The 25,765-nt window shown below is 43.3% G+C and overlaps 1 protein-coding gene across 3 annotated transcripts; it reads right to left on the bottom strand.

Moving 5' to 3' along the window:
• Positions 1-3,679: 3,679 nt before the first annotated feature.
• LOC147304345 (uncharacterized) lies at positions 3,680-25,161 on the bottom strand. Of its 3 annotated transcripts, none has more exons than XM_086280294.1 (11): positions 22,930-25,161; positions 22,298-22,447; positions 11,063-11,131; positions 10,791-10,963; positions 10,611-10,696; positions 9,028-9,108; positions 8,774-8,829; positions 8,403-8,475; positions 8,210-8,293; positions 5,229-5,296; positions 3,680-5,138 (listed from the first exon to the last, which is right to left on the bottom strand). In XM_086280294.1, the coding sequence occupies exons 5-11, from the start codon at positions 10,644-10,646 to the stop codon at positions 5,084-5,086; spliced, it is 453 nt and encodes a 150-aa protein (XP_086136420.1). In that variant the 5' UTR covers positions 10,647-10,696; positions 10,791-10,963; positions 11,063-11,131; positions 22,298-22,447; positions 22,930-25,161; the 3' UTR covers positions 3,680-5,083. The 3 variants fall into 3 exon arrangements, with proteins under 3 accessions (XP_086136420.1, XP_086136421.1, XP_086136422.1); XM_086280295.1 differs by having other exon boundaries at positions 11,063-11,128; XM_086280296.1 differs by having other exon boundaries at positions 3,680-5,099; positions 22,930-25,150.
• Positions 25,162-25,765: the final 604 nt, after the last annotated feature.

The raw sequence follows: 25,765 nt of genomic DNA, 5'->3' as shown, positions 1-25,765 counted from the left end.
AGTGGGTGTGTTCTTCCATCGTGCAAGTGTCACGACACACTGAACATGGTCTGAACATGGATTTTCCCTCAATATTTCTTTTCCACCAGTACTATGGGGTATTTGTGAATATCCATGACTGACCCGGCCAGGTGGCCAGCTGGTCTTTGGACAGGGTCACGGCAGTTTCAAGGTTCAACAAAATCCCTTTCACTGACAGACTGAAGGAAAGCTCCTCAAAAATGGAGGGTCTTCAAGCTCCTCAGTGGCAGGAAAAGGTTTCCCGGACCCAGTGTTGTATATTTGTTTCCCAAAAGATTGAACTAGTGGAGAGAAATCAGGTTCTGAAACCATCCAGAGGACAAAGTCTCCAACTGGTTTGTGGAAGTCCCGTTTCTCCAAATTAATCAGCGGGTGAAATGTCTCTTCATGGATGGTTTTGATTCTGTTGTTATTCACGAACAAAGCCGTCAAAGCAGCATCTGAAAGAAAGTCATCTTTCATTGTTGTCTCCAGCGTGTTAAAAGAGAGATCGAGCTCAGTGATGAGTTTTGAAGCGGCTGCAGGGACTTCTCCAAGGTTTTGGCTCGAACAGTCGAAGGATGTTGTTCACAGTGGTGACACTGTTGACTGGTGATTGACAAGCACTGAGATACTAACATGACAAACACAAGAAACATCATGACTTATTCTCCTGAGTGCCTGCAAAACACAAACACAAAATCAAACTCAAAGCTTTTCTCTCAGATGCTGGTGTGGCACAATCTAATGATAAAAAAGGTCATGCTAACAGCTTTTGGAGCACAGCTGCACAAAATAACAGCTTTTGGAGCACAAAATGCATTACAGGTAAACCCAGTACCCAAACATGTTAACAAGGATACAGAAAATTTCTGAAACAAAAGCAGGTAGTGTGGTGATTTATGTTGTGAGGATGCTTTCACTCCCATCAAAGTCACCCAGTGTTGAGAACCCAAATGAGCCCAAAAACCTCAAGTGGCTGCAACCAACAGCGAACGTCAAGAAGTGGATACTTGCATGTTGAGCCAGAAACATGCAGAAAACCCAAAAGAGGCAAGACAGCACATCTTGGTCCCACTCAGGCAGTACGAACACCTGGAAAGAGGAGCCCACAGTTCAGACCCAAGGTCACTGGTAAGGACACCAGCCAGTTATAAGTCTAGTTTTAATTTTCATTTTAGTTAGTGTTATGGCCTTTCTAAGGGTGGCCAGACCATAATATAAGGGTGATCCACCCCTGTCTGACCCCAAGCAGCACATCACACAACCAGTACAATTTTGATGGTGATTTTTTTTCACAGTGATTGAATTCTAACAAAGGAAAGGAGCGAACTATAGCTTCGGGGTGGACCCCAAAACAACAAACAAAAGGGACCGTATCTAAAGGATGTACAAAACTTATTTATGAAAAGAATAAAACCAAATGACAATGTCTTATCTCCCTAACTAAGAAAAACATGAGAAAAGGGTAATCAAATAAAAAGGCAGTCCACCCCTACATGCTCCTGTATAAAGAGACGGGTAACATAAAGCCTGCAGGTTGAGGTCCATGGCGGTGTCATCTTATATGTTGTCTCCAGGTCAAGGAGACAACATATAACATGGATAGACACAGATTTCAAAATAGCCAGCTGGAATGTTAAGGGGTTGAATAACGGGATTAAGAGGAAGAAAATATTAACATATCTAAAGTTATCAAGAGTTGATATAGCCTTTATTCAAGAAATGCACACGTGTAAGTCAGAAGCCTTAAAACTTAAATGTTCCTGGGTAGGTAAAGTCTTTTCCAGTCCTGGAACTGGTAAAAGTAGGGGAGTGTCGGTTCTGATTCATAAAGCAGTTAGCTTTACTGAAACAAAAGTAATAACAGATAAGGAAGGTAGATTTATATTGGTTTATGGACAACTACTGGACACACCAATAATTTTATGTAATATCTATGCACCTAATGCGGACATACTCGCCTTTTTTCACAACCTGTCACAGTATCTTTTGGAATTAGAAGGTGCACAAATAGTGGTAGGAGGAGATTTTAATCAAATACTGGATCAAGACCTAGATAGATCACTTCCTAGGAGAGGCACAGAGGGTAAATCTGTAGTTGCCATAAGGCAGATGACCTCAGATTTAGGTCTGAATGATGTTTGGCGGACAATGCATCCAGAAGGCAGGGAATATTTCTTTTACTCTCCGCCTCATAATGTTTATACTAGAATCGACTACTTTCTTATTTCTGAAGCCTTAGTGAATAACTCTATAGATTCAAGTATTGGTAATATAGTATTCTCGGACCATGTGCCAATTTTTCTATGTCTTGGAAATATTTTACAGATTCCTCAAAGCCGCAGATGGCATTTAAATGTGTCCTTAATTAACCCTTTAAGACCTACCATAGAACCAAGTCCGCCAGAGCTTATATTATATTTTTTCATGCTGTAGTGCCATTTTTGGGAGCATTTCAAGTTGCTATACATCAATACAACCATTATAGCCCAAGCTTTAATAATATGTCTGCATTAGGTGCACAGTAATTACACAAATAGCAAAAAAGTGCAATAAACTACAAAAAAATTGAAAATTGTTTTTGTTTTTTTAACATATATTTCTAGTCAGAGAAATTTAAGAGGCTTTTCCCTCAAAACTGTAAATACAAAAAAGTTGCACAAACTAGTTTCCCACCACAGGAAATTTATTTTAAGTGTCTTCATAGTTTTATTTTTGAAATACACCAATTTTTATACACTGCAGGAAAAACGAAAATAAATATTATAATGCAAATTTGCAAAATAACAGCATGTGCATCAAAATAAACTATTTCCAGCAGTGCAATATGAGTCCTAAGCATCCCAGAAACGACACAGAAAGTCATAAACTCAAACATAACTTTTAAAAACACAAATATAGGCTCATAAGGCCCCGATCGTAAAAAACTACATTTCCGCAAAATGACGTCTCTTCCGGTTTCGGGCAGGTCATGGCGGACATGCGACAGTTCACGCTGATGGACGTAGGAAGTGTTACAAACAGCTGATCGGACCGGCAAAGCGTGTTTCTGGAATATTATGTTTTTGTTGCTGCAAGTGCTTTTTATGCAGTTTCTGCAAAGCTATATGTGGAAGGAAACTGTGACCTAGGACAAGCTGATGGCATAAGATGTAAGTACAACTCCTCCGGTTTCATATGTAAAAAAAATTATTGCGTTAGCTTACGTGGTTGCAGTGCTACCGGGATTTAAAAATAGTTACGCAAAATGGAGCATGTCCGCTCTGACCGGCTTTAACCCTTGTGCTCCTCTTTGGGGCAGCCCCAGACCCCGGGGGTCCCAAAGTACCCCACCCTCAGTAGAGACAGGTGAATGAAAATGAAAAAAAAACCAGAACGATCATTTGGGGTCGAAGAGTGCCCCAGAGCGATTCTAATGGGTTCGTCAGGGGATCGGGAAAGAAAATGTAGCACTTGGGGGCCACACACAGAAGCTGCTGCGGCAGCGTGGGGTCATTGATACCCCAGTACATAAAAATGAAGCATAATCATAATAATGATGATGATAATAATAATAATAATAATAATAATAATAATAATAAGAAGAAGAAGAAGAAGAAGAAGAAGAAGAATACAACACACAGACGCTTCTGAGTTTTATTTTATTTGAAATTACACTCACGATACAACTGAGGCAATCTGGAAGGCCATACCTTTTAGGGACATGCGCAATAGGGAGGGTGCGTTTTTAAAATGCCCCCCCTCCCCCCCGGGGCTGTATTTTTGATTACAATATCAACAAACTGTCCGTGTTTCAGGTGCTCGGTGCTGTACAGCGCCTTCGGTGGCTGTGAATACATGATCAGGAGACGTTGAATGGAAGGAATGAAACGCGGCATGAGGAGTCTTTTCCTGATGCTGTAATAATGTTCAGCGTAAAAGTCATCCTCCAAGTGTCACAGCGGGATGGAACGGACACACGCGCAGGCTCTGAGTTGGGAAACACAAGAATCTTTATTACAGCACACCAGGTGATCTATTTACAGAGGTGAGGGGGAAGGCGGGCTCCGGGGGTCCACACACAAAGGGAAAAGACGCTGAAAGTCCACACGCACTCCGTCCACTCCTCACGCTCCTCTCCACACTCCACAGAAAACACGATGACGTACTCCACTCCTCGCACACTCAATCACTCAGGAAACACAGGGGTTGGTCCAGGGAATGCGGATCGGCAACGGTCCAGCGACGAGAAACACAGAGCTGCCGTCTTATAAAGGAGCTGGAACACTCTCGTAACGAGCCACAGGTGCGTGATGGCGACCAGGTGCATGGACCAAGGGCAGAAGCCCACAGGTGAGCTCCGCCCTGGCAGAGGGAGGAGGGAAAGAGAGGAAGGGAGAGAGCAGGAACAAAATGAAAAACATATGTAGCCATACTGAGCCGACTGGGTAGGCACAGGGACCCTGACACCAAGACTCGCAGACACTCGTGTTGTCTCTGGCTGGGGTGATTGGTCTTGCACCCGTTGCATGCTTCGGTGCGGTACTCGTTGATCACTAGGTCGAGTAGGTGATACACCTACGCAGTTTTCACGGTATCGACGAGTAAAGAAGACGCCCAACCATCAAGCTCGGCGTCTTTAACTGAGAATATCCAAGGGCTCCACCGAGCCCCATGAGAACATAAGATGTAAAGTACGCTCCTGTGCCAAATAATCTCAGGGAAGCGAGGCGGAAGAATTTACACCGCTCCTTCAATTCGATCCTCTCCTCTTCTTCCCTTTTTCTTTGTTCTTCCTCCTTTCTCCTCTTCAGCCTTTCTCCTTCGAGTTTCTCCTGGGCCGCCATATACATCTCGTTGGTGTAGTGGTTTCCTCCATTGAAATCCACCATTTCATCAATTTCATCCAAAAGACAGCCCCAGAGTGTCGATCACAGCGATATTTCTTCCGTCTTTGCTCTCTGCCTCTTTTCTGAGACAGCCGTCGGTGACAGACTCAGGCGAAACGTCTTCTTTGAAAGCGTTCGCATCCCCCAGGATGGTGTTTCCGGATGCACTCTTTCCCGATCCTGTTTTACCGACCAGAAGGAGTCTCAGTTCTTCACGGGTCGCAGAGCCTGCAGGGTTGGGGAAATGATAGTAACATCTGAATCATTCTAGAAAAAAAAAAACATAAAACACTACGTTACACTAGGCTATTTTTTTGTTATCTTTGTATTGATGTTGACAGCAAGCAGTTTGCCCACATAACGCCAGTAGCACAAGCAGCACACATCCCTGGATCCGGCCTTTGGTCGCCAACATTTTCAGTAAGCTAAGAAAAGAAGAAAGAAAAAAAGAGGTGAATTAAGGCACATTCAAGGAAAGTATATCAGATCAGATTAGCAAGTTAAACCACACTGAAAATACATGTTGAATAAACCATGGCCCCAAACTAGTTGGTTGTCCCATGTGTTTCCCCCGTAGCTCCTCTGGGCGCACACACAATGAGCCCTGGTTTCGCGACGCAGGCGTAGCAACAACCTCCTTCTACTCCTCACTGCCTCCTGTGTGTGTGTGTGTGTGTGTGTGTGTGTGTGTGTGTGTGTGTGTGTGTGTGTGTGTGTGAGTGAAGGAGGTACTGGGTTCCTCACAGACGGTGGTGTTCGCGAAACCCACCCTCCCCAAAGCTAAGGGCTCGCCAGCGAGGCGCGTGAGAGCGAGGAAAATGTTTTAAAAAAAGGGAAAGGAGGATGAGGAGACACTGAGGGTCCGAGGTCTAAACGGAAGGCTGTGTTCAGGTAACCCGCCCTCCGCAGACCTAAGCGTACGCTAGCGAGGCTCTTGAGAACGATGTAGAGGGAGCAAGGATGAGGAGGAGGCAAGGAGTGTCCAAACGGAGGGCGGTGTTCGCGTAATAGGCAGGCCACATAGCTGGTCTTTCACTAGCGAGGCAGATGAGAACGAAGGAGAGGGAGCAAGAAGGACGAGGGGCATTGAGAGCCCCAGGTCCAACTGGAGGGCGGTGTTCACATAATAGGCAGGCCAAGCAGCTGCTCTTTCACTAGCGAGGCACTTGAGAACGATAAGAGGGAGCAAGGAGGATGAGGAGCAACGGAGACCCCGAGGTCCAACTGGAGGGTGGTGTTCGTGTAATAGGCAGGCAGGCCACACAGCTGCTTTTTCACTAGCGAGGCGCATGAAAATGAACGAGAAGGAGCAAGGAGGACGAGGAGCAACGGAGATCCCGAGGTCCTCACCGAAGGGGGTGTACACGAAATCGGCCATCTGCAGACCTAAGCGTACACTAGCGAGGAGCATAAACGGAGGGCGGTGTTCGCCTAATGGGCAGGCTAAACAGCTGCGCTTTCACTAGCGAGGCCCTTGAGAACGATGTAGAGGGAGCAAGGAGTATGAGGAGCAATGCAGGGTCCGAGGTCCAACTGGAGGTCAGTGTTCGCGTAATAGGAAGGCCAAACAGCTTCTCTTTCACTAGCGAGGCGCATGACAACGGTAGAGAAGGAGCAAAGAGGACGAGGAGCAATGGAGAGCCCAAGGTCCTCACCGAAAGGGATGTTCGCGAAACCGGCCCTCCACAGACCTAAGCATACACTAGCGAGGAGCATAAATGGAGGATGGTGTTCGCGTAATAGGCAGGCCAAACAGCTTCTCTTTCACTAGTGAGGCGCATGACAACGGTAGAGAAGGAGCAAAGAGGACGAGGAGCAATGGAGAGCCCAAGGTCCTCACCGAAAGGGATGTTCGCGAAACCGGCCCTCCACAGACCTAAGCATACACTAGCGAGGAGCATAAATGGAGGATGGTGTTCGCGTAATAGGCAGGCCAAACAGCTTCTCTTTCACTAGTGAGGCGCATGACAACGGTAGAGAAGGAGCAAGGAAGACGAGGAGCAACGGAGAGCCCGTGGTCCTCACTTAGGCCCATTTACGCGCAACCCAAGGCCCATCCGGCTAAGCGCTCGCCTGCGGGGAGCAGGAGAACGGGGGAGGAGGAAGGAGGTCGAGGAGGAACGGAGAGTCCGAGGTCCTCACTGAGGCCGGTGTACGCGAACACTCTCAAGAAGGAGACGATGATGATGATGATGTGAAGTTGAGAGTTGTTGCCGTGGCGCTTTGGGTTCCCTCCAGACCCCAAGGTTTGCCATCGTAACTTACGCGATCGATGGAGGGTTACAACCAATTAGGTGCCTTTGTCCGACGGTGTGACGAGACCCGCTATAGCTGGGGGTCCGCCTGACCCCCATCTGTCCCCACCGTGAACCGGCGCCCTGTTTCGCGACGAGACCTGGGTCCGTGCTGCCGGGGTCTGCGGGACCCCCCCCTTTTTTTTTTTGGTCCAGGGCGCACGAGGGTTAAGTATGCCTTAATAGCATCCCACCAAGTAGCCAATGTAGTGTCCTCTCGATTATTTGTCTGTTTGTAAAATTGTATTTCATCTCTTATCAATTTAATAAACCCAGAGTCTTTAATTAAGGACACATTTAAATGCCATCTGCGGCTTTGAGGAATCTGTAAAATATTTCCAAGACATAGAAAAATTGGCACATGGTCCGAGAATACTATATTACCAATACTTGAATCTATAGAGTTATTCACTAAGGCTTCAGAAATAAGAAAGTAGTCGATTCTAGTATAAACATTATGAGGCGGAGAGTAAAAGGAATATTCCCTGCCTTCTGGATGCATTGTCCGCCAAATATCATTCAGACCTAAATCTGAGGTCATCTGCCTTATGGCAACTACAGATTTACTCTCTGTAATGGCATAAAACAAACATACCAAGGGAGTCTCTCCATGAAAAGTGTCCAGTTAGAAAATTTGGTATTATTTCATATTATTTATCACTTTAGTGAGCTGTCAGCTCATGAAGCAGATATATAGGAATATCTTTAAATAAATTAAAAACAATTTATTCATGCTTTAAATTGAGTTTTAAAGTTTGTCCTATGAAATACAAAATCCTTCATTTGGTTCTGATCAAAATTCAGTTTTTACAGAAATCATCCATCAAGCTTCATTAAAAGATTCAAAAATGCTTATTTACCATAAAAAATATTTAGAGAAACATCCTGCAAGTTTCTTCAAACTTACCTTTCTGTGAAAAAAAAAACTTTAAACATCTTTGAACTTAATTTGAGGACATGGATGTGCTAAATTGCTCTTAATTCTTCGCATTTAACTGTGATGAGTAAATGCTTGATGACAGTGACTCTTTCCATAAAACATACCTTCCAGAATTTAAAAAGAAACCAGCGACACTTTTTTTGTGTCTTCACAGTGTTGCTCTCTGCCTCTGCATCGCTGTCAGTTTGCTGCAGAGGACGAACAAACATAAGTTTATTAAAAAAGTAAAGTCACTTTAAATTAACAAGTGCAATTTAAAGAGAATGTGCATTTCATATGTTTCGTGTAAAAGCAAACCGAGGAACAGCAGAGGTGTCTCCATTTTCTCTTCTTCTTTTGACCATTTTCAGCAACACAAGCATCCGGGATGCTGATGAGAACAAAAGTGTAAATGTTATTTTTCAAAGTGGAAATTTTTAACAAGGAGTACATGCTGGAGATTGCAGATAAAAATTAATAACTGTAATGGAACAAAATCATGTATTTTGTACATTTACACTCTACATTTTCAAACGCTAATCTCTGAATCAATAGAAATTATAGACAAGACTAGAAGTAGTAAAAAAGATGTAAATACAAAACACCAATAAAAGGGAAATAAAAGAGCTCCAACTAAACCACTGCTATAAATATCTCCAGCAGCATTAAAGAGCGGCGCATTTCTTTACCTCTGATGAGACGTAGAAGGAATTTCCTTCTCTGCCACGTTTTGTTTGTGTGATTTCTGTTTAGAAACAAGAAAACCAACATCAGTAATGGCATAAAACAAAGTATATGGTAAGAAAATACAATATCCTTCATTTGGATTCAAAATTCAGTTTTTACAGAAATCATCCAAGAAGCTTCCTTAAAAGTTTCAAAAATGCTTATTTACCATAAGAAAACATTCAGAGAAATGTGCTGCGAGTCTCTTCAAACTTACCTTTCTGTGAAAAAGAAGTTTAAACATCTTTGGACTTGATGTGATCGCAGCCAAAATCTCCTCAGCTTTGCAAAAGTTCAACTGAAAACAAGCAGTCAAAGGTTGTATATTTATAAACTTTCAGCATAGAACGTTCATACCCTGAACAGCAAACATCAGCATTATGATGTATGGGGCTCATTTGCATATTTTGGAATGTATGCTCATTTGAACTGTATGGTGCTCGTCTCCAAGCAACTGCTACAAAAACAGGTCAAGTCAAGTGGCTTTTATTGTCATTTTAACCACGTGCAGAGGTACTGTACAGAGTGAAATGAGACCGCGTTCCTCCGAGACCCTGGTGCTATATATGACATATACGGACAAACCCAGGACTACATAAAGTGCAGTGTGCATAAATTGCAAAAATAAACAAGACAAAACAGTGCAAAACTAGACAGAACAGGACGATACAGACACAAGACAATGGAAATGTGCAAAATGCTGAGTATTGTGCAAAAGTAACTTGGTGTCTGTATGTATGTGTATGAGTGTGAGATACTGCAGATAAGTGCTTGGTAGTGACATGTGTGAAGGTGTGCGTGTGCCAGTGCAGTCACTGAGTGTTCAGGGGTCTGACGGCTTGTGGGAAGAAACTTTTCCGTAGTTTGGTAGCGAGGGCCCGGATGTTCTGGGACCTCTTTCCAGAAGGCAGCAGGGTGAAGAGTGTGTTTGAAGGCTGTGTGGGGTCCTCCAGCAAGCGGGTGTTATAAGGAGGGGAGAGGGACTCCAATGATCTTCTCAGCTGCTCTCACAATCCGTTGTAGGGTACTGCGATCTAATACGCTGCAGTTACCATACCAGACAGTGATGCAGCTACTTAGGATGCTCTTGTTAGTCCCACTGTAAAAGGTGGTGAGAATGGATGGTGGGAGATGGGCTTTCCTCAGCTTCTGCTTGAAGTAGAGACGCTGCTGGGCCTTCTTGGTTATGGAGCTGGTGTTGAGGGAGCAGGAGAGGTTCTCCGCCAGGTGGACACCAAGAAATCTGGTGCTCTTGACGACCTCCACAGAGGATCCATTCATGTTAAGTGGGCAGTGATCCCACTGTGCTCTCCTGAAGTCAACAATCTCTTTTGTTTTGTCCACGTTCACAGACAGGTTGTTGACTGTACACCTCTACAGATGGCCCGCAGTGCAACCCTTCAGCTTCCTACTAGATTCACCTATATACAAATTTAAAGACCTAGGAGACTTACTTCTCGTCACAGAGTTGTAGCATTCACAAGATTTTCAGAAAACTTGAACTCAAGGTCAAGGTCACTGATATTCAAACTGACCCCAGAACTTTAGTAGATGCACCAGTGGTATCAATTCAAAATCCTACGCTTCTCGTTCCATTTTTATTTCACTATCTGTAACTAAGACAAATAAACAGTATTTGGCACACAAGTCACTATTAAAGTGGTTCGTGAGACTCCACATCTGATAACAGTATAACACACTGCTTATTTATGTAAAATTGTCATCAATAAATGTGTTCAAAACAGAAGCTACACTGGCTTTAAAAGTTTTTGTTAACTCTGACTACCTGTCTGCTCTTACCTGTTTCTTTTGCTCTCTGCTGTCTTCATCCTCCATCCAACTCTACATTGTATTGTTAGGGATGACATGATGAAACTGAAGGGTGTCTGGGCACCGAAAAAAGAAAAGAAGAGAGATTGGATTAGGCTGCAGCTGGCATGCCATTCTCTCACTTCAGGATGAGATGCTGTGTCTTCTTACGTTTCTCTTGTAAAACAGGATGTAGGCTGAGTGCTGCTGTTCCTCACAAGCTGCAGATCCAGTTGTGTGCAGCACCTGTGCGTCATTATAGGTGAGCCAAGGATGTAGAGTGTGGACTCTCCTCGGGACGGACAGAATTACAGATGCAGCAGCTGTTTCCGATGTATGGAAACCTGACACACAAACAAAAGTTTACAGTATCAGTGTAAAATAATTCATTTTGTCCAGGTTGAGAAGGTGAGCTTTGGTCCTTGTGCACCACGTGTACTCACCTGAAGCCGTCTGTAGTCTGAATTTTATTTTCCATTATTTATCCACCGCCCAAATGTTTCACTGCGCTACTGCAAAAAGGTAAAAACACAAACACACAATTAGACACTGAGCACTGGATGTGCATGCATGCATGAGCTTTGAAGTTTAAACTTTTTTTTATCATCAACAATTTTTATTTATTTCATTTTAAACTTCAATAACAGAGCTTAAGGATAACTACATAAATAAATAGTTTAAAAAACAAACAAACAAAAACAAAACACAACAACAAAAAAAACAAAACAAAGGGAAGTTATCCTATTCTTTCTTCGCACACCAATTCCCACACCACCACTCTGTCATTACTCCTCTGTTCTTCAAGTTACAGAAAGCCAGCTTGTAAAGGGGGACCAAATACAATCATATTGATGCAATTTGTCTAATAAACCATAAGTCACTTTTTCGTAAGACGCCAACTTAGCCATTGTCTTTAGCCACTCTTCATAGGGAGGGGGGGTTCTTTTTCCGCCAATGTCTTAGCAGGACCCGTTTGGCCGTAGTAAGAGCCAAAATAATCCATCTTTTTGTATAACTGGAAAAATCTACAGGGAGTGCAGAATTATTAGGCAAGTTGTATTTCTGAGGAATAATTTTATTATTGAACAACAACCATGTTCTCAATGAACCCAAAAAACTCATTAATATCAAAGCTGAATGTTTTTGGAAGTAGTTTTTGTTTTTAGTTTGAGCTATTTTAGGGGGATATCTGTGTGTGCAGGTGACTATTACTGTGCATAATTATTAGGCAACTTAACAAAAAACAAATATATACCCATTTCAATTATTTATTTTTACCAGTGAAACCAATATAACATCTCCACATTCACAAATATACATTTCTGACATTCAAAAACAAAACAACAACAAATCAGTGACCAATATAGCCACCTTTCTTTGCAAGGACACTCAAAAGCCTGCCATCCATGGATTCTGTCAGTGTTTTGATCTGTTCACCATCAACATTGCATGCAGCAGCAACCACAGCCTCCCAGACACTGTTCAGAGAGGTGTACTGTTTTCCCTCCTTGTAAATCTCACATTTGATGATGGACCACAGGTTCTCAATGGGGTTCAGATCAGGTGAACAAGGTGGCCATGTCATTAGTTTTTCTTCTTTTATACCCTTTCTTGCCAGCCACGCTGTGGAGTACTTGGACGCGTGTGATGGAGCATTGTCCTGCATGGAAATCATGTTTTTCTTGAAGGATGCAGACTTCTTCCTGTACCACTGCTTGAAGAAGGTGTCTTCCAGAAACTGGCAGTAGGACTGGGAGTTGAGCTTGACTCCATCCTCAACCCGAAAAGGCCCCACAAGCTCATCTTTGATGATACCAGCCCAAACCAGTACTCCACCTCCACCTTGCTGGCATCTGAGTCGGATTGAGCTCTCTGCCCTTTACCAATCCAGCCACGGGCCCATCCATCTGGCCCATCAAGACTCACTCTCATGTCATCAGTCCATAAAACCTTAGAAAAATCAATCTTGAGATGTTTCTTGGCCCAGTCTTGACGTTTCAGCTTGTGTGTCTTGTTCAGTGGTGGTCGTCTTTCAGCCTTTCTTACCTTGGCCATGTCTCTGAGTATTGCACACCTTGTGCTTTTGGGCACTCCAGTGATGTTGCAGCTCTGAAATATGGCCAAACTGGTGGCAAGTGGCATCTTGGCAGCTGCACGCTTGACTTTTCTCAGTTCATGGGCAGTTATTTTGCGCCTTGGTTTTTCCACACGCTTCTTGCGACCCTGTTGACTATTTTGAATGAAACGCTTGATTGTTCGATGATCACGCTTCAGAAGCTTTGCAGTTTTGAGACTGCTGCATCCCTCTGCAAGATATCTCACTATTTTTGACTTTTCTGAGCCTGTCAAGTTCTTCTTTTGACCCATTTTGCCAAAGGAAAGGACGTTGCCTAATAATTATGCACACCTGATATAGGGTGTTGATGTCATTAGACCACACCCCTTCTCATTACAGAGATGCACATCACCTAATATGCTTAATTGGTAGTAGGCTTTCGAGCCTATACAGCTTGGAGTAAGACAACATGCATGAAGAGGATGATGTGGACAAAATACTCATTTGCCTAATAATTCTGCACTCCCTGTACATCAGAAATTTCTGTGGTTATACCAAGTATGGACTGTTTTGGTGAGATAACAAATCTCCTTTTTAAAACACTGAAAATTACCTCCATTATATTTTCCCACCAATCCCGAAGTGCCGAACAGCTCCATAAGATATGTAAAATCAAAGCATTTTGACCATCACATCTCCAACATTCGTCCGTAGAGGCCAGGTTCCATTTATACAATTGTTGCGGTGTTCGATGCCACCTATGGATTATCTTAAATTGAATCAATCTACTGCCTGTTTCTTTATACATAGTATTAATATTTTGAAAACATGAATCCCATTCAACTGAAGATATGTCCAATGCCATGCCCTGGGCCCAGTAGCCCTTAACTTTAAGGAGAGGGTCAGCTGACCGTTCTTGCAATAAGTGATAAATCTTAGAGGTAATGCCTTTACCCAAGGATGATCTTGAGAGCAGGACTTCCACAGGGCTGCCCACAGGACAACTCAAAGGGGTTCCCAGCCACTTCGATAATGAACTATGTATTTGGACATATCTCCAGAATTGATTACGCTGCAACTTATATAACTCCACAATTTTATCAAAGCTTAAAAAACATTTAGTCCCACAGTCAAATAAATCTGATACATTAAGGATGCCTGCTTTACGGCACTGTAACCAGTCAACCGATGTCCCTCCAATTAAAATTATTTTATTACTCCATAAGGTTGCCGAAGGTGATTTAATAAAGTCCCAGCGACCTGCCCTATGTAATTTAAACCACAGTATCTTTGCAATTATAGGATGGGTAGTTTTATGACTGGTATCAAACAGCTCCCTCCAAGGAGAAATACCGCCATTAACTTCCGTCTCTATATGGGACCAGATGGGTTTAACTGGTGCAGTAGGTAACCAAGCTCTAAGTTGTTTCACGTTCATCACCCAATAATACCATTGGAAATTAGGCAATGAAAAACCTCCTTGTTTTGCACTCGCTTGAAGTTTCTTAATACTTAAACGATGTGGTGAGCTATCCCAAAGAAACTGCCGCATTAAAAAGTCTAGATCTTTGAAATACTTATCTGGAATGTGTAATGGAATATTAGATAAAATATAAAAGATCATGGGTGCAGTCATCATCTTAATACAACTAATTTTACCCCATATTGTGAGACACACTCTGGACCATCTACCAAATTCCATTTTTATCCTTTCAAACATTGGCTCCATATTTGCTCGAACCATCTTAGTGTAATCCGAGGTAATTTGTATCCCCAAATACCTCAAACCATTCACGGACCACAGAAACTCCCTGTCACGGCGAGTGAGATAAGCCGTATAAAAATAATAAATGAGGATCCAATCGCAGGCAGTAGTGGAGGAGTGAAGGTGGTTTATTGGACACGAAATAAATATAGACAAACAGCAAATGGAGCACAAACTAAACTAGACTGGAGACAACTAAACTACTGAATACGAACCGGAACTCAAACATGAAGCAAGGTGGACGACGGTACAAGATGGTGACGGCAGGGAACACACGGATGAAACATGGTGGAAAACACAGACAGACCAGCAACTACAATGACAGAGGACACGACTTAAATACACACAGAGAAACACAGGGGAATTACACACAGGTGGTGGACAAAGCTGGGAATAATCAACAAGACTAGACAGAGGTAAAACTGAACACACTCACATGGGACGCAGACCTTCACAATAAAACAAGAAACGAGAACACTACACCAAGACGCAGACCTGACACTGAGAGACAGACAGAATGACACATGGAACCTGAACTAAACTAAACGTGAGATACAACCGAGAACAAATCCTTAAACATGAATAAACAGAAACATAGAATTCTAATAATAATAATAATAATAATAATAATAATAGGGCAGCACGGTGGCACGGTGGTTAGCACTGTTGCCGCACAGCAAGAAGGTCCTGAGTTCAATTCCAACATCAGGCCGGGGTCTTTCTGTGTGGAGTTTGCATGTTCTCCCCGTGTTTGCGTGGGTTCTCTCCGGGTACTCCGGCTTCCTCCCACCGTCCAAAGACATGCAGCTTGTGGGGATAGGTTAATTGGATAATCCAAATTGTCACTAGGTATGAATGTGAGTGCGAATGGTTGTCTGTCCCTGTGTGTTGGCCCTGCGACAGACTGGCGACCTGTCCAGGGTGTACCCCGCCTCTCGCCCTATGACAGCTGGGATAGGCTCCAGCGCCCCCCGCGACCCTGAAAAGGACAAGCGGAAGCGAATGGATGGATGGATGGATGGAATAATAATAATAATAATAATAATAATAATAATAATCATAACGCCCAAAACCACAACAAACATTCAAAAATAAACTAATCAATCAAAACTCAAAATACTGGGTCGAAACTGACCCAGAACCATGACAGTACCCCCCCCCCCCCCCCCCCCCCCACCTCCAAGGGCTGGCCCCCGACAGCCCCAAACAAAAAGACAGCAACAAAACAGAGCACCAGACCAGGGTGGGTGGAGGGGGTCAAGGAAGGAGGGTATGAAACCAAAAACAAGGGGCTGAAGCCCAACCAGATGAAGGCGGAGGTGAAGCCGGACCAAACGAAGACGAGGCAGGGCCAGACGAAGGCGGAGCCGGACCAGATGAAGGCCGAAAACAGTCCACGAAAACAGATCAAAAACAAAACCAAACTAGAGCTCAACAAGAGTCTAAGAAAAGTTCAGGGGGTCGACAACACAAGGACCAAGACAGTTCTGGAGGCCGGCCGTGCACACGGCAACGGCGGCGACGGGCAAACAGTTCTGGAGGCCGACCGTGCACACGGCAACGGCGGTGATGGGCAAACAGTTCTGGAGGCCGACCACTTGGAAGGCAGTGGCGGCCACTGAGCAGGTCCGGAGGTCGGCCGCGATGCCAGCGGCGGCGACGAACTCTTTCCGGAGGCCGTCCCCGAAGGCCATGATGCCAACTTAGAGGCCCGGAAAACGGCCGGCAGAGGCGAGGCAGAACGGGTCGAGCTGGCTCTGATGGCGGTGTGGCAACCGCAGGACCAGACGAGGCAGGACCAGACGAAGACGAGGCAGGACCAGACGAAGGCGGAGCTGAAGCCGGACCAGATGAAGGCGGAGCTGAAGCCGGACCAAACGAAGACGAGGCAGGGCCAGACGAAGGCGGAGCCGGACCAGATGAAGGCACGGAGGCTGGACCAGGCGTGGATGAAGGCACGGCAGCGGGACGGCTGCGGAACCAGACAGTGGTGATGCTGCAGGCAGTGATGCTGCAGGAGGTGATGTGGATGCAGGCAACGGTGTAGAAGCCACAGGGGATGATTCAGCAGGTGGTGGCTAAACAAACTTCCCCGGACCGTCAGCAGACGTGAGGATGTGCTTGCTGGGTCCTCCAGGACCCCCAGCAGACGAGGCATGGTGCTGGGTGGGCTCCTCAGACCCACCATCTGACTTGGCTTGAGGCTGGACGGGCAACTCGGGCCCCCCAGCTGACGACAGTTGAGGCTGGCTGGGTTCTCCCGAACCCCCAGCTGACGACACTTGAGGCTGGCTGGGCTCCTCAGGCCCTCCAGCCGACGAGGCAGGATGCTGGCTGGGTTCACCTGAACCCCCAGCTAACATGGCTTGAGACTGGACGGGCCCCTCTGGCCCTCCAGTGGAAACAGACACTGAAGCAGCAGGCACGGAGACCTCTGCCAGTGTGGACACTGGCTGGGACTGAGCAGCACAGTGGCTAGACTCAGGCAGCAACAGTGGGATGCAGTCCTCAGAGGGCTGAAAGTGTTCCCCAATACACTCAGCAGAGGACGGAGGCGGACGGGTGAACTCACTTGAACTCTCAGGGGGTGCTGAGAGCTGAGACTGTTCTGGTGAGTTCTCCGGTGAGGCTGCTGGCGCTGGCGTCTTGACCTCTAGGGGTCCAGAGTTGGCTGGTGACTGACACCCAGCCTCTGGGGAGGCCCTAGAGGGAGCAACTGTCTCTGACATGGCCAGCTTAAGAGAACCAGCAGATATTGTGGTGAAGTGTGTTCCCTGCTTTGAATGAGATAGTGAGGATGGTGGCTGAGTAAACGAGCGGACAGACAGCTGAACTGGTGGCGACAGAGCAATAGGCAGCGAAGCGGCTACAGAGTGACCTACAGGTAGCGGAGACGACTGTAGTGGAGTTGTAATAAGTGGTGGAGTGGGTGACTGAACTGAGGGCAGCGCGGCTGCTGACTGAACTGAGGGCAGCGCGGCTGCTGACTGAACTGAGGGCAGCATTACAGGCCTGGCATTTGACTGGGATGGAAGTGAGGATGGGACAATGGAGCGGACACGGTCATAAACATGGAACGAGGGTTCAGAACAGGCAGTCTTAGAAGCTATGGCCATGGGTGAGAAATCATTGTTATCCTCAGTAGAAACACAAAAAATTGCGGTAGCGGCGGGGGGGTGTAGGTGAAGCTCGTGGAGAACGAAACTCTGCACGAGCGGATGCAGAGAGTCCAATAGCCAGGGATAACCGGAAATAAGGTGTTGTAGGTTGGCTTCCACAGTGTAAAGAGAGGCGTCTCCCTCATGCTCTAACCACTGGTTAATTAATCTAGAAGCAGAGTCGATAACGGCCTCCCGAAGCTCCCTGGGTGGACTGAATGCCGCTGGATCCATAGCTGGCTGGTGCGTACTGTCACGGCGAGTGAGATAAGCCGTATAAAAATAATAAATGAGGATCAATCGCAGGCAGTAGTGGAGGAGTGAAGGTGGTTTATTGGACACGAAATAAATATAGACAAACAGCAAATGGAGCACAAACTAAACTAGACTGGAGACAACTAAACTACTGAATACGAACCGGAACTCAAACATGAAGCAAGGTGGACGACGGTACAAGATGGTGACGGCAGGGAACACACGGATGAAACATGGTGGAAAACACAGACGGACCAGCAACTACAATGACAGAGGACACGACTTAAATACACACAGAGAAACACAGGGGAATTACACACAGGTGGTGGACACATCTGGGAATAATCAACAAGACGAAACAGAGGTAAAACTGAACACACTCACATGGGACGCAGACCTTCACAATAAAACAGGAAACGAGAACACTACACCAAGACGCAGACCTGACACTGAGAGACAGACAGAATGACACATGGAACCTGAACTAAACTAAACGTGAGATACAACCGAGAACAAATCCTTAAACATGAATAAACAGAAACATAGAATTCTAATAATAATAATAATAATAATAATACTCATAGCGCCCAAAACCACAACAAACATTCAAAAATAAACTAATCAATCAAAACTCAAAATACTGGGTCGAAACTGACCCAGAACCATGACACTCCCAACTGTTTAAATAAAGTATGGGGGCAGTGTCCTGACATAGGCATTGCCTCTGATTTATCCCAGTTGACGCGATACCCTGAAAGCAGCGTAAAGCTTTCTATACATTCTAATAGGGCTGGAATTGACTTCCCAGGCTGGGTCATAAGTAACAACACATCATCTGTATATAATAGAAGCTTATGTTGACTATTACCCATCGAAATTTCAAATATATTTACATTATTTCTCAGTTTTTGTGCCAAAGGCTCTATAGCAATTACAAAAAGACCGGGGCTAAGGGGACAACCCATTTTTGTGGATCTCAGTAAAAGGAATAGGTCTGATATGAGCCCATTCGTCAATACTCGCGCTGAAGGCGAATCATATAATATCTTTATCCACCTAATAAAATTGTCACCAAAACCAAACTTTTCTAATGTCTTAAACAGATAATCCCACTCAACACAATCAAAAGCTTGTGCAGCATCCAGCGATAGGGCCACTGTTGGATATACTGAATCATATACATAATTTTGCAAATTAACCAACCGCCTAATATTATCTGAACCATAGCGGTTTGGAACAAAACCAGATTGGTCTGCATGAATTATTTTCGCCATTACTACTTTTAATCGACCCGCTAAGACCTTTGCCAAGATTTTTTGGTCAGAATTCAGCAAAGATATGGGGCGGTAACCACTTGGGTCTAAAGGGTCTTTCCCAGTTTTAAGAATAAATGTTATAAGTCCAGAGTGCATTGACTGAGGTAATGAGCCTACTTTGAACGCCTCATTATAAACATCGAGCAACAGGGGACTTAACATATCCTCAAATGCTCTATAGAAATCCAATGGTAACCCATCTAATCCTGGAGCTTTATTAAGTGGCATACTGTTAATTGCACGGGTAATCTCCTCCACTGTAATTGGAGCATCTATAATCTGCTGGTCAGTAGTAGAAAGCTGTGGCAGGTTTAAATCAGTAAAGAATGCTTCGAATTTCTGTTCATCTAAACTCCCTTGTGTAGAATAAAGATTATTGTAAAAGGCCCTGAATCCATCATTTATATGTCTAAAAGAAGTTAAAATAACCCCATCTGATTGTCGTATGCCTGGGATATGGTTCATACTGTCTTTCTGTTTAAGACGGTATGCTAATAAACGACTCGGCTTTTCTCCCATTTCCCAATATGCTTGATTAATGCGAAATAAAGCGTATTCTGCCTTTCTGTTGTACAGTACATTCAACTTATATTTAACTTTAACAATTTTATTCAACGTAACTCTGTCTTTTGTATGGGAATGTACTGCCTCAAGTGCCTTTAATTTGGCTTCTAACGTAATGATATTCTTGTTAGCTGCCTTCTTTTTAAAGGAAGCGTAAGAAATTGTCCTCCGCCTTAAGTATGCCTTCATAGCATCTGTCAATGGAAAATTGTATTTAGTAGTCAGTATAATCTTTTAGTGATATAAGTTTGCATATGGTAGAATACTGCTTGTAGTTATTTGTATTAGGAAATATTTAACCATGTATGCTTAGAGGCATATAATTAATTGTGTAGTGACAGGATGTGTGATCTCTAACAGGCTGCAGGCTTGGTGTGCACCCCAGGAATGCACCCCCACGTCCTGGGAGCATGAGAGGTTGCACCTTGTTTTATTGTTTTAACATAGCTATGTCTGTTTTAGTCTAAGTGCCTTTTGTTTAGATGAACTGCTGGACTTCCCCACCGTGTTATCTAGGGTGAACCATCTAGGGTGGGGGAGACTACCCTCTTTGTGACCAAGGATGTACCTTTTGTGCTTTTATGTATATGACCCTTTGACAAGCAGTAACACACACACACACACTGAAGTATAAAATAAAGACAAGGGCAAAGCTCAGCGCGAGTCTCAGTCTGGAGGCTGCCCTTGCTAGCAAGAAGTTCTGTGTGTTTCTCTTCTCTGAGTCTTTACTGAAGAAGTGTTTTAGAATATTTTCCCTAACAGCATCCCACCAAGTAGCCAATGTAGTGTCCTCTCGATTATTTGTCTGTTTGTAAAATTGTATTTCATCGCTTATCAATTTAATAAACCCAGAGTCTTTAATTAAGGACACATTTAGTATTTAGTATTAGTATTTATTTATTTATTGTCATTGTCAAGAACAATGAAATTGCGTTTGGGGCTTCCATACAACCCAAAAAAAAGAAGAAAATAATAAATACCCCTTAAAACCCAAGTGTACATATTTAACCCAGTGTGACTCCAATGCAATAAGACAATCCTTAGCAATAATGTTCGTAGAAATTCAGACAAAGACCTGAGAAACATGACAAAATACAACAATGCAACCCATTCAATATTATTGTACTGTGAGATATGATATCAGATATGATAGTTATCTATTTAAGAAAGAGGGGGGGGGGGGCAGGAGGGGGAAGAGAATAAAGATATGATGCACCAATGCAGACCAGTTCATTCCTATCTGCGGCTTTGAGGAATCTGTAAAATATTTTCAAGACATAGAAAAATTGGCACATGGTCCGAGAATACTATATTAGATTAGATTAGATAGAACTTTATTAATCCCTCGGGTGGGTTCCTCTGGGAAATTCGATTTCCAAAAAAGCACAGCACCGACAGAAGTTACAGAGTTACAGAATATTTTATATATATATATATATATATATATATAATACACACACACACACACACACACACACACACACACATATATATATATATAAATACAGAGACAATATAAATAAAATATACGAAGGGGATAAATAGAATAAATAGGAATAAAAATAAAAATACAAGTGAATTGCACATTTCAAGAATTGCACATTTCAAGTATTGAGTCTATTGCACCGTTGACTATTTACAAAAGTATTGCACAAAAGGTATTGCACAGTGAGGTGAAGAGGCACTACAGCTTAGTTACCAATACTTGAATCTATAGAGTTATTCACTAAGGCTTCAGAAATAAGAAAGTAGTCGATTCTAGTATAAACATTATGAGGCGGAGAGTAAAAGGAATATTCCCTGCCTTCTGGATGCATTGTCCGCCAAATATCATTCAGACCTAAACCTGAGGTCATCTGCCTTATGGCAACTACAGATTTACTCTCTGTGCCTGTCCTAGGAAGCGATCTATCTAGGTCTTGATCCAGTATTTGATTAAAATCTCCTCCTACCACTATTTGTGCACCTTCTAATTCCAAAAGATACTGTGACAGGTTATGAAAAAAGGTGAGTATGTCCGCATTAGGTGCATAGATATTACATAAAATTATTGGTGTGTCCAGTAGTTGTCCATAAACCAATATAAATCTACCTTCCTTATCTGTTATTACTTTTGTTTCAGTAAAGCTAACTGCTTTATGAATCAGAACCGACACTCCCCTACTTTTACCAGTTCCAGGACTGGAAAAGACTTTACCTACCCAGGAACATTTAAGTTTTAAGGCTTCTGACTTACACGTGTGCATTTCTTGAATAAAGGCTATATCAACTCTTGATAATGTAACACACGATACTTTACCACTACTGAATGTAGAGAAAGTTAGGATCTTAGGCTTATGGTGTCTAGGAATCGACTAAGGCGCGAATGACACACAGCTCAAAGAACAGTCAACATTTATTCAAAACAAACCAAAAACAGTCATTCAACAGTTCACAACAGTTCCAATTGTCCATATTTGTCAGTCTGTGTATTCAGTTTTAGAGTTCAGAGTTCAGTGTTCAGAGTTCTTTTCAGTCTTTTCAGTTCAGGTGTGTGAGTATAGTGTTAATGTTAGTAGTACTACCCGGGTAGTGTATTGTTCTGAGATCTCATAAGCTTATCTGTCAAGAAGTCACGCAGTTGTCACTTTAAGTAGGCTGGAAATCTTTCCTGCATCGCAGCTGGGGATCCGGAATCCTGGCTCGCAACTTTAGACTCCAACAAAAAAACCAACCTGCACAGGGCAGTGAACATATTTTACATGAATATCATATAACAACTTAATCAACACTAGTGACCAAATGTCTCTCACTCTTTGTATATAACGACTTAATGCAATCAATAATAAAATTAATCAAAGAACCTTAAAACAATTTCCACATCATACAAATTTAACTCAAATCTCATATTTTGTGAACAGCAGTCACATCAATCCAATGAATTGAGAGAATGTACATTACTGATGCACGAGGAAAGTGCAAAACATGGTCGCAGTACTATTTAGCCAAAGACTGCTCATATTTATCATCTCATTACAATAAATAAAACTTACCTACTAGCTTCCAAAGAAATATTTCCGATTGGTTTAAAACATTCACAAGTGAAGAAATAAAAAGATAATACAGCACTTAAAAGGAACACATGAAATTTACATTATACTAAGCTAATGATTAGCTGACGATTAGCTTGCTATGCTAGCGCAGTTAGTCAACTCACCGGAAATGAACAAAAAACACAAAAACAGAGGTACATCAGCATCAACAAGCGGAAAAGTAAAATCCAATTTGTGTCTTCACACACAACCTTTTTCTTGAACAAGGATTAAAGAAAAACTCGGTGAGTAGCTCCGACCAGCATACGTAGCCTTAGCGCTATTCTCCTTCTCTACAGTTCTCAACTCAAGTTCACAAGCACTAAACAATCTCATAGTGCCACCTACTGACATTCTTTGGGAACAGCAGTTCATTTTCATGAGGCAAATTTTAGGTGGGTTACAATAACTTTAGATATGTTAATATTTTCTTCCTCTTAATCCCGTTATTCAACCCCTTAACATTCCAGCTGGCTATTTTGAAATCTGTCTGTCTATCCATGTTATATGTTGTCTCCTTGACCTGGAGACAACATATAAGATGACACCGCCATGGACCTCAACCTGCAGGCTTTGTGTTACCTGTTTCTTTATACAGGAGCATGTAGGGGTGGACTGCCTTTTTATTTGATTACCCTTTTCTCATGTTTTTCTTAGTTAGGGACATTTTGGGGGACGTTATACTCTTACTTGTTAAACACATGCTCCCATCCACTCTCTTGGTCCAGAAGCTCCATAATCCAAGTGTCCCAACTCAGGTCTGATGGCCTTTTTTCAGTTGTGTTTTTAACCTCTTGGGAACTTTCACTACATTCCTTACTTGATGCAGAAAGAAGAAACGAGTCAGGGATGCATAGCAAGCACAACAAGACACCAGCAGCCCAGACCTTTCACCAACTGAAGACATTTGCAGCACCATAAAACATGACAGAGAAGAGCTGGGACTATGTGAAAGGGTGAAGTGCTGCAGTCAAGTTGCAATGGTCCTATCTTTTATACAGTCTATGGTTCACTCTATTAAGATGTGATTATTTCCAAGGTCCATTTAGTTTTAGTTAGCTGAAGCTAAACCAGAAGTTAAAACGAGATGGTGAAAAACATTTTTAGTTAATGTTACGACTGTTGTCGTAATGTTGTCTCATATGTAAATCTGAGTGTGCAGGTGCCTTTCCGTGATTGGTGCATCCATGGGACAGCCCATACAGATTGGCTAATGACCTGGAGACAACATATAAGATGACACCGCCATGGACCTCAACCTGCAGGCTTTGTGTTACCCGTCTCTTTATACAGGAGCATGTAGGGGTGGACTGCCTTTTTATTTGATTACCCTTTTCTCATGTTTTTCTTAGTTAGGGAGATAAGACATTGTCATTTGGTTTTATTCTTTTCATAAATAAGTTTTGTACATCCTTTAGATACGGTCCCTTTTGTTTGTTGTTTTGGGGTCCACCCCGAAGCTATAGTTCGCTCCTTTCCTTTGTTAGAATTCAATCACTGTGAAAAAAAATCACCATCAAAATTGTACTGGTTGTGTGATGTGCTGCTTGGGGTCAGACAGGGGTGGATCACCCTTATATTATGGTCTGGCCACCCTTAGAAAGGCCATAACACTAACTAAAATGAAAATTAAAACTAGACTTATAACTGGCTGGTGTCCTTACCAGTGACCTTGGGTCTGAACTGTGGGCTCCTCTTTCCAGGTGTTCGTACTGCCTGAGTGGGACCAAGATGTGCTGTCTTGCCTCTTTTGGGTTTTCTGCATGTTTCTGGCTCAACATGCAAGTATCCACTTCTTGACGTTCGCTGTTGGTTGCAGCCACTTGAGGTTTTTGGGCTCATTTGGGTTCTCAACACTGGGTGACTTTGATGGGAGTGAAAGCATCCTCACAACATAAATCACCACACTACCTGCTTTTGTTTCAGATTTTTTCTTTATCCTTGTTAACATGTTTGGGTACTGGGTTTACCTGTAATGCATTTTGTGCTCCAAAAGCTGTTATTTTGTGCAGCTGTGCTCCAAAAGCTGTTAGCATGACCTTTTTTATCATTAGATTGTGCCACACCAGCACCTGAGAGAAAAGCTTTGAGTTTGATTTTGTGTTTGTGTTTTGCAGGCACTCAGGAGAATAAGTCATGATGTTTCTTGTGTTTGTCATGTTAGTATCTCAGTGCTTGTCAATCACCAGTCAACAGTGTCACCACTGTGAACAACATCCTTCGACTGTTCGAGCCAAAACCTTGGAGAAGTCCCTGCAGCCGCTTCAAAACTCATCACTGAGCTCGATCTCTCTTTTAACACGCTGGAGACAACAATGAAAGATGACTTTCTTTCAGATGCTGCTTTGACGGCTTTGTTCGTGAATAACAACAGAATCAAAACCATCCATGAAGAGACATTTCACCCGCTGATTAATTTGGAGAAACTGGACTTCCACAAACCAGTTGGAGACTTTGTCTTCTGGATGGTTTCAGAACCTGATTTCTCTCCACTAGTTCAATCTTTTGGGAAACAAATATAGAACACTGGGTCCGGGAAACCTTTTCCTGCCACTGAGGAGCTTGAAGACCCTCCATTTTTGAGGAGCTTTCCTTCAGTCTGTCAGTGAAAGGGATTTTGTTGAACCTTGAAACTGCCGTGACCCTGTCCAAAGACCAGCTGGCCACCTGGCCGGGTCAGTCATGGATATTTACAAATACCCCATAGTACTGGTGGAAAAGACATATCGAGGGAAAATCCATGTTCAGGCCATGTTCAGTGTGTCGTGACACTTGCACGATGGAAGAACACACCCACTTGTTGGTGCCAGAAGAGCCACTGAGAAATTATTGTTTTAGCTGGCTCATTACAAGTCGATGGCTGCTCACCTGGAGTAGGATAAAACTCTGGAGCGAATAATTGCCCGATTTTACTGGACAGGAAACTGTTTTAGACTTAGAGCTTTTTATTGTCATTGTGCA

This window comes from Aulonocara sp. 'chitande type north' Nkhata Bay, linkage group LG22, assembly GCF_057382095.1.
Source record: "Aulonocara sp. 'chitande type north' Nkhata Bay isolate Kocher_YH1m ecotype deep benthic linkage group LG22, A_spYH_male_GT1.1, whole genome shotgun sequence".
Lineage (NCBI taxonomy): Eukaryota > Metazoa > Chordata > Actinopteri > Cichliformes > Cichlidae > Aulonocara > Aulonocara sp. 'chitande type north' Nkhata Bay.
This window is presented reverse-complemented; position numbering and strand designations above follow the sequence as displayed.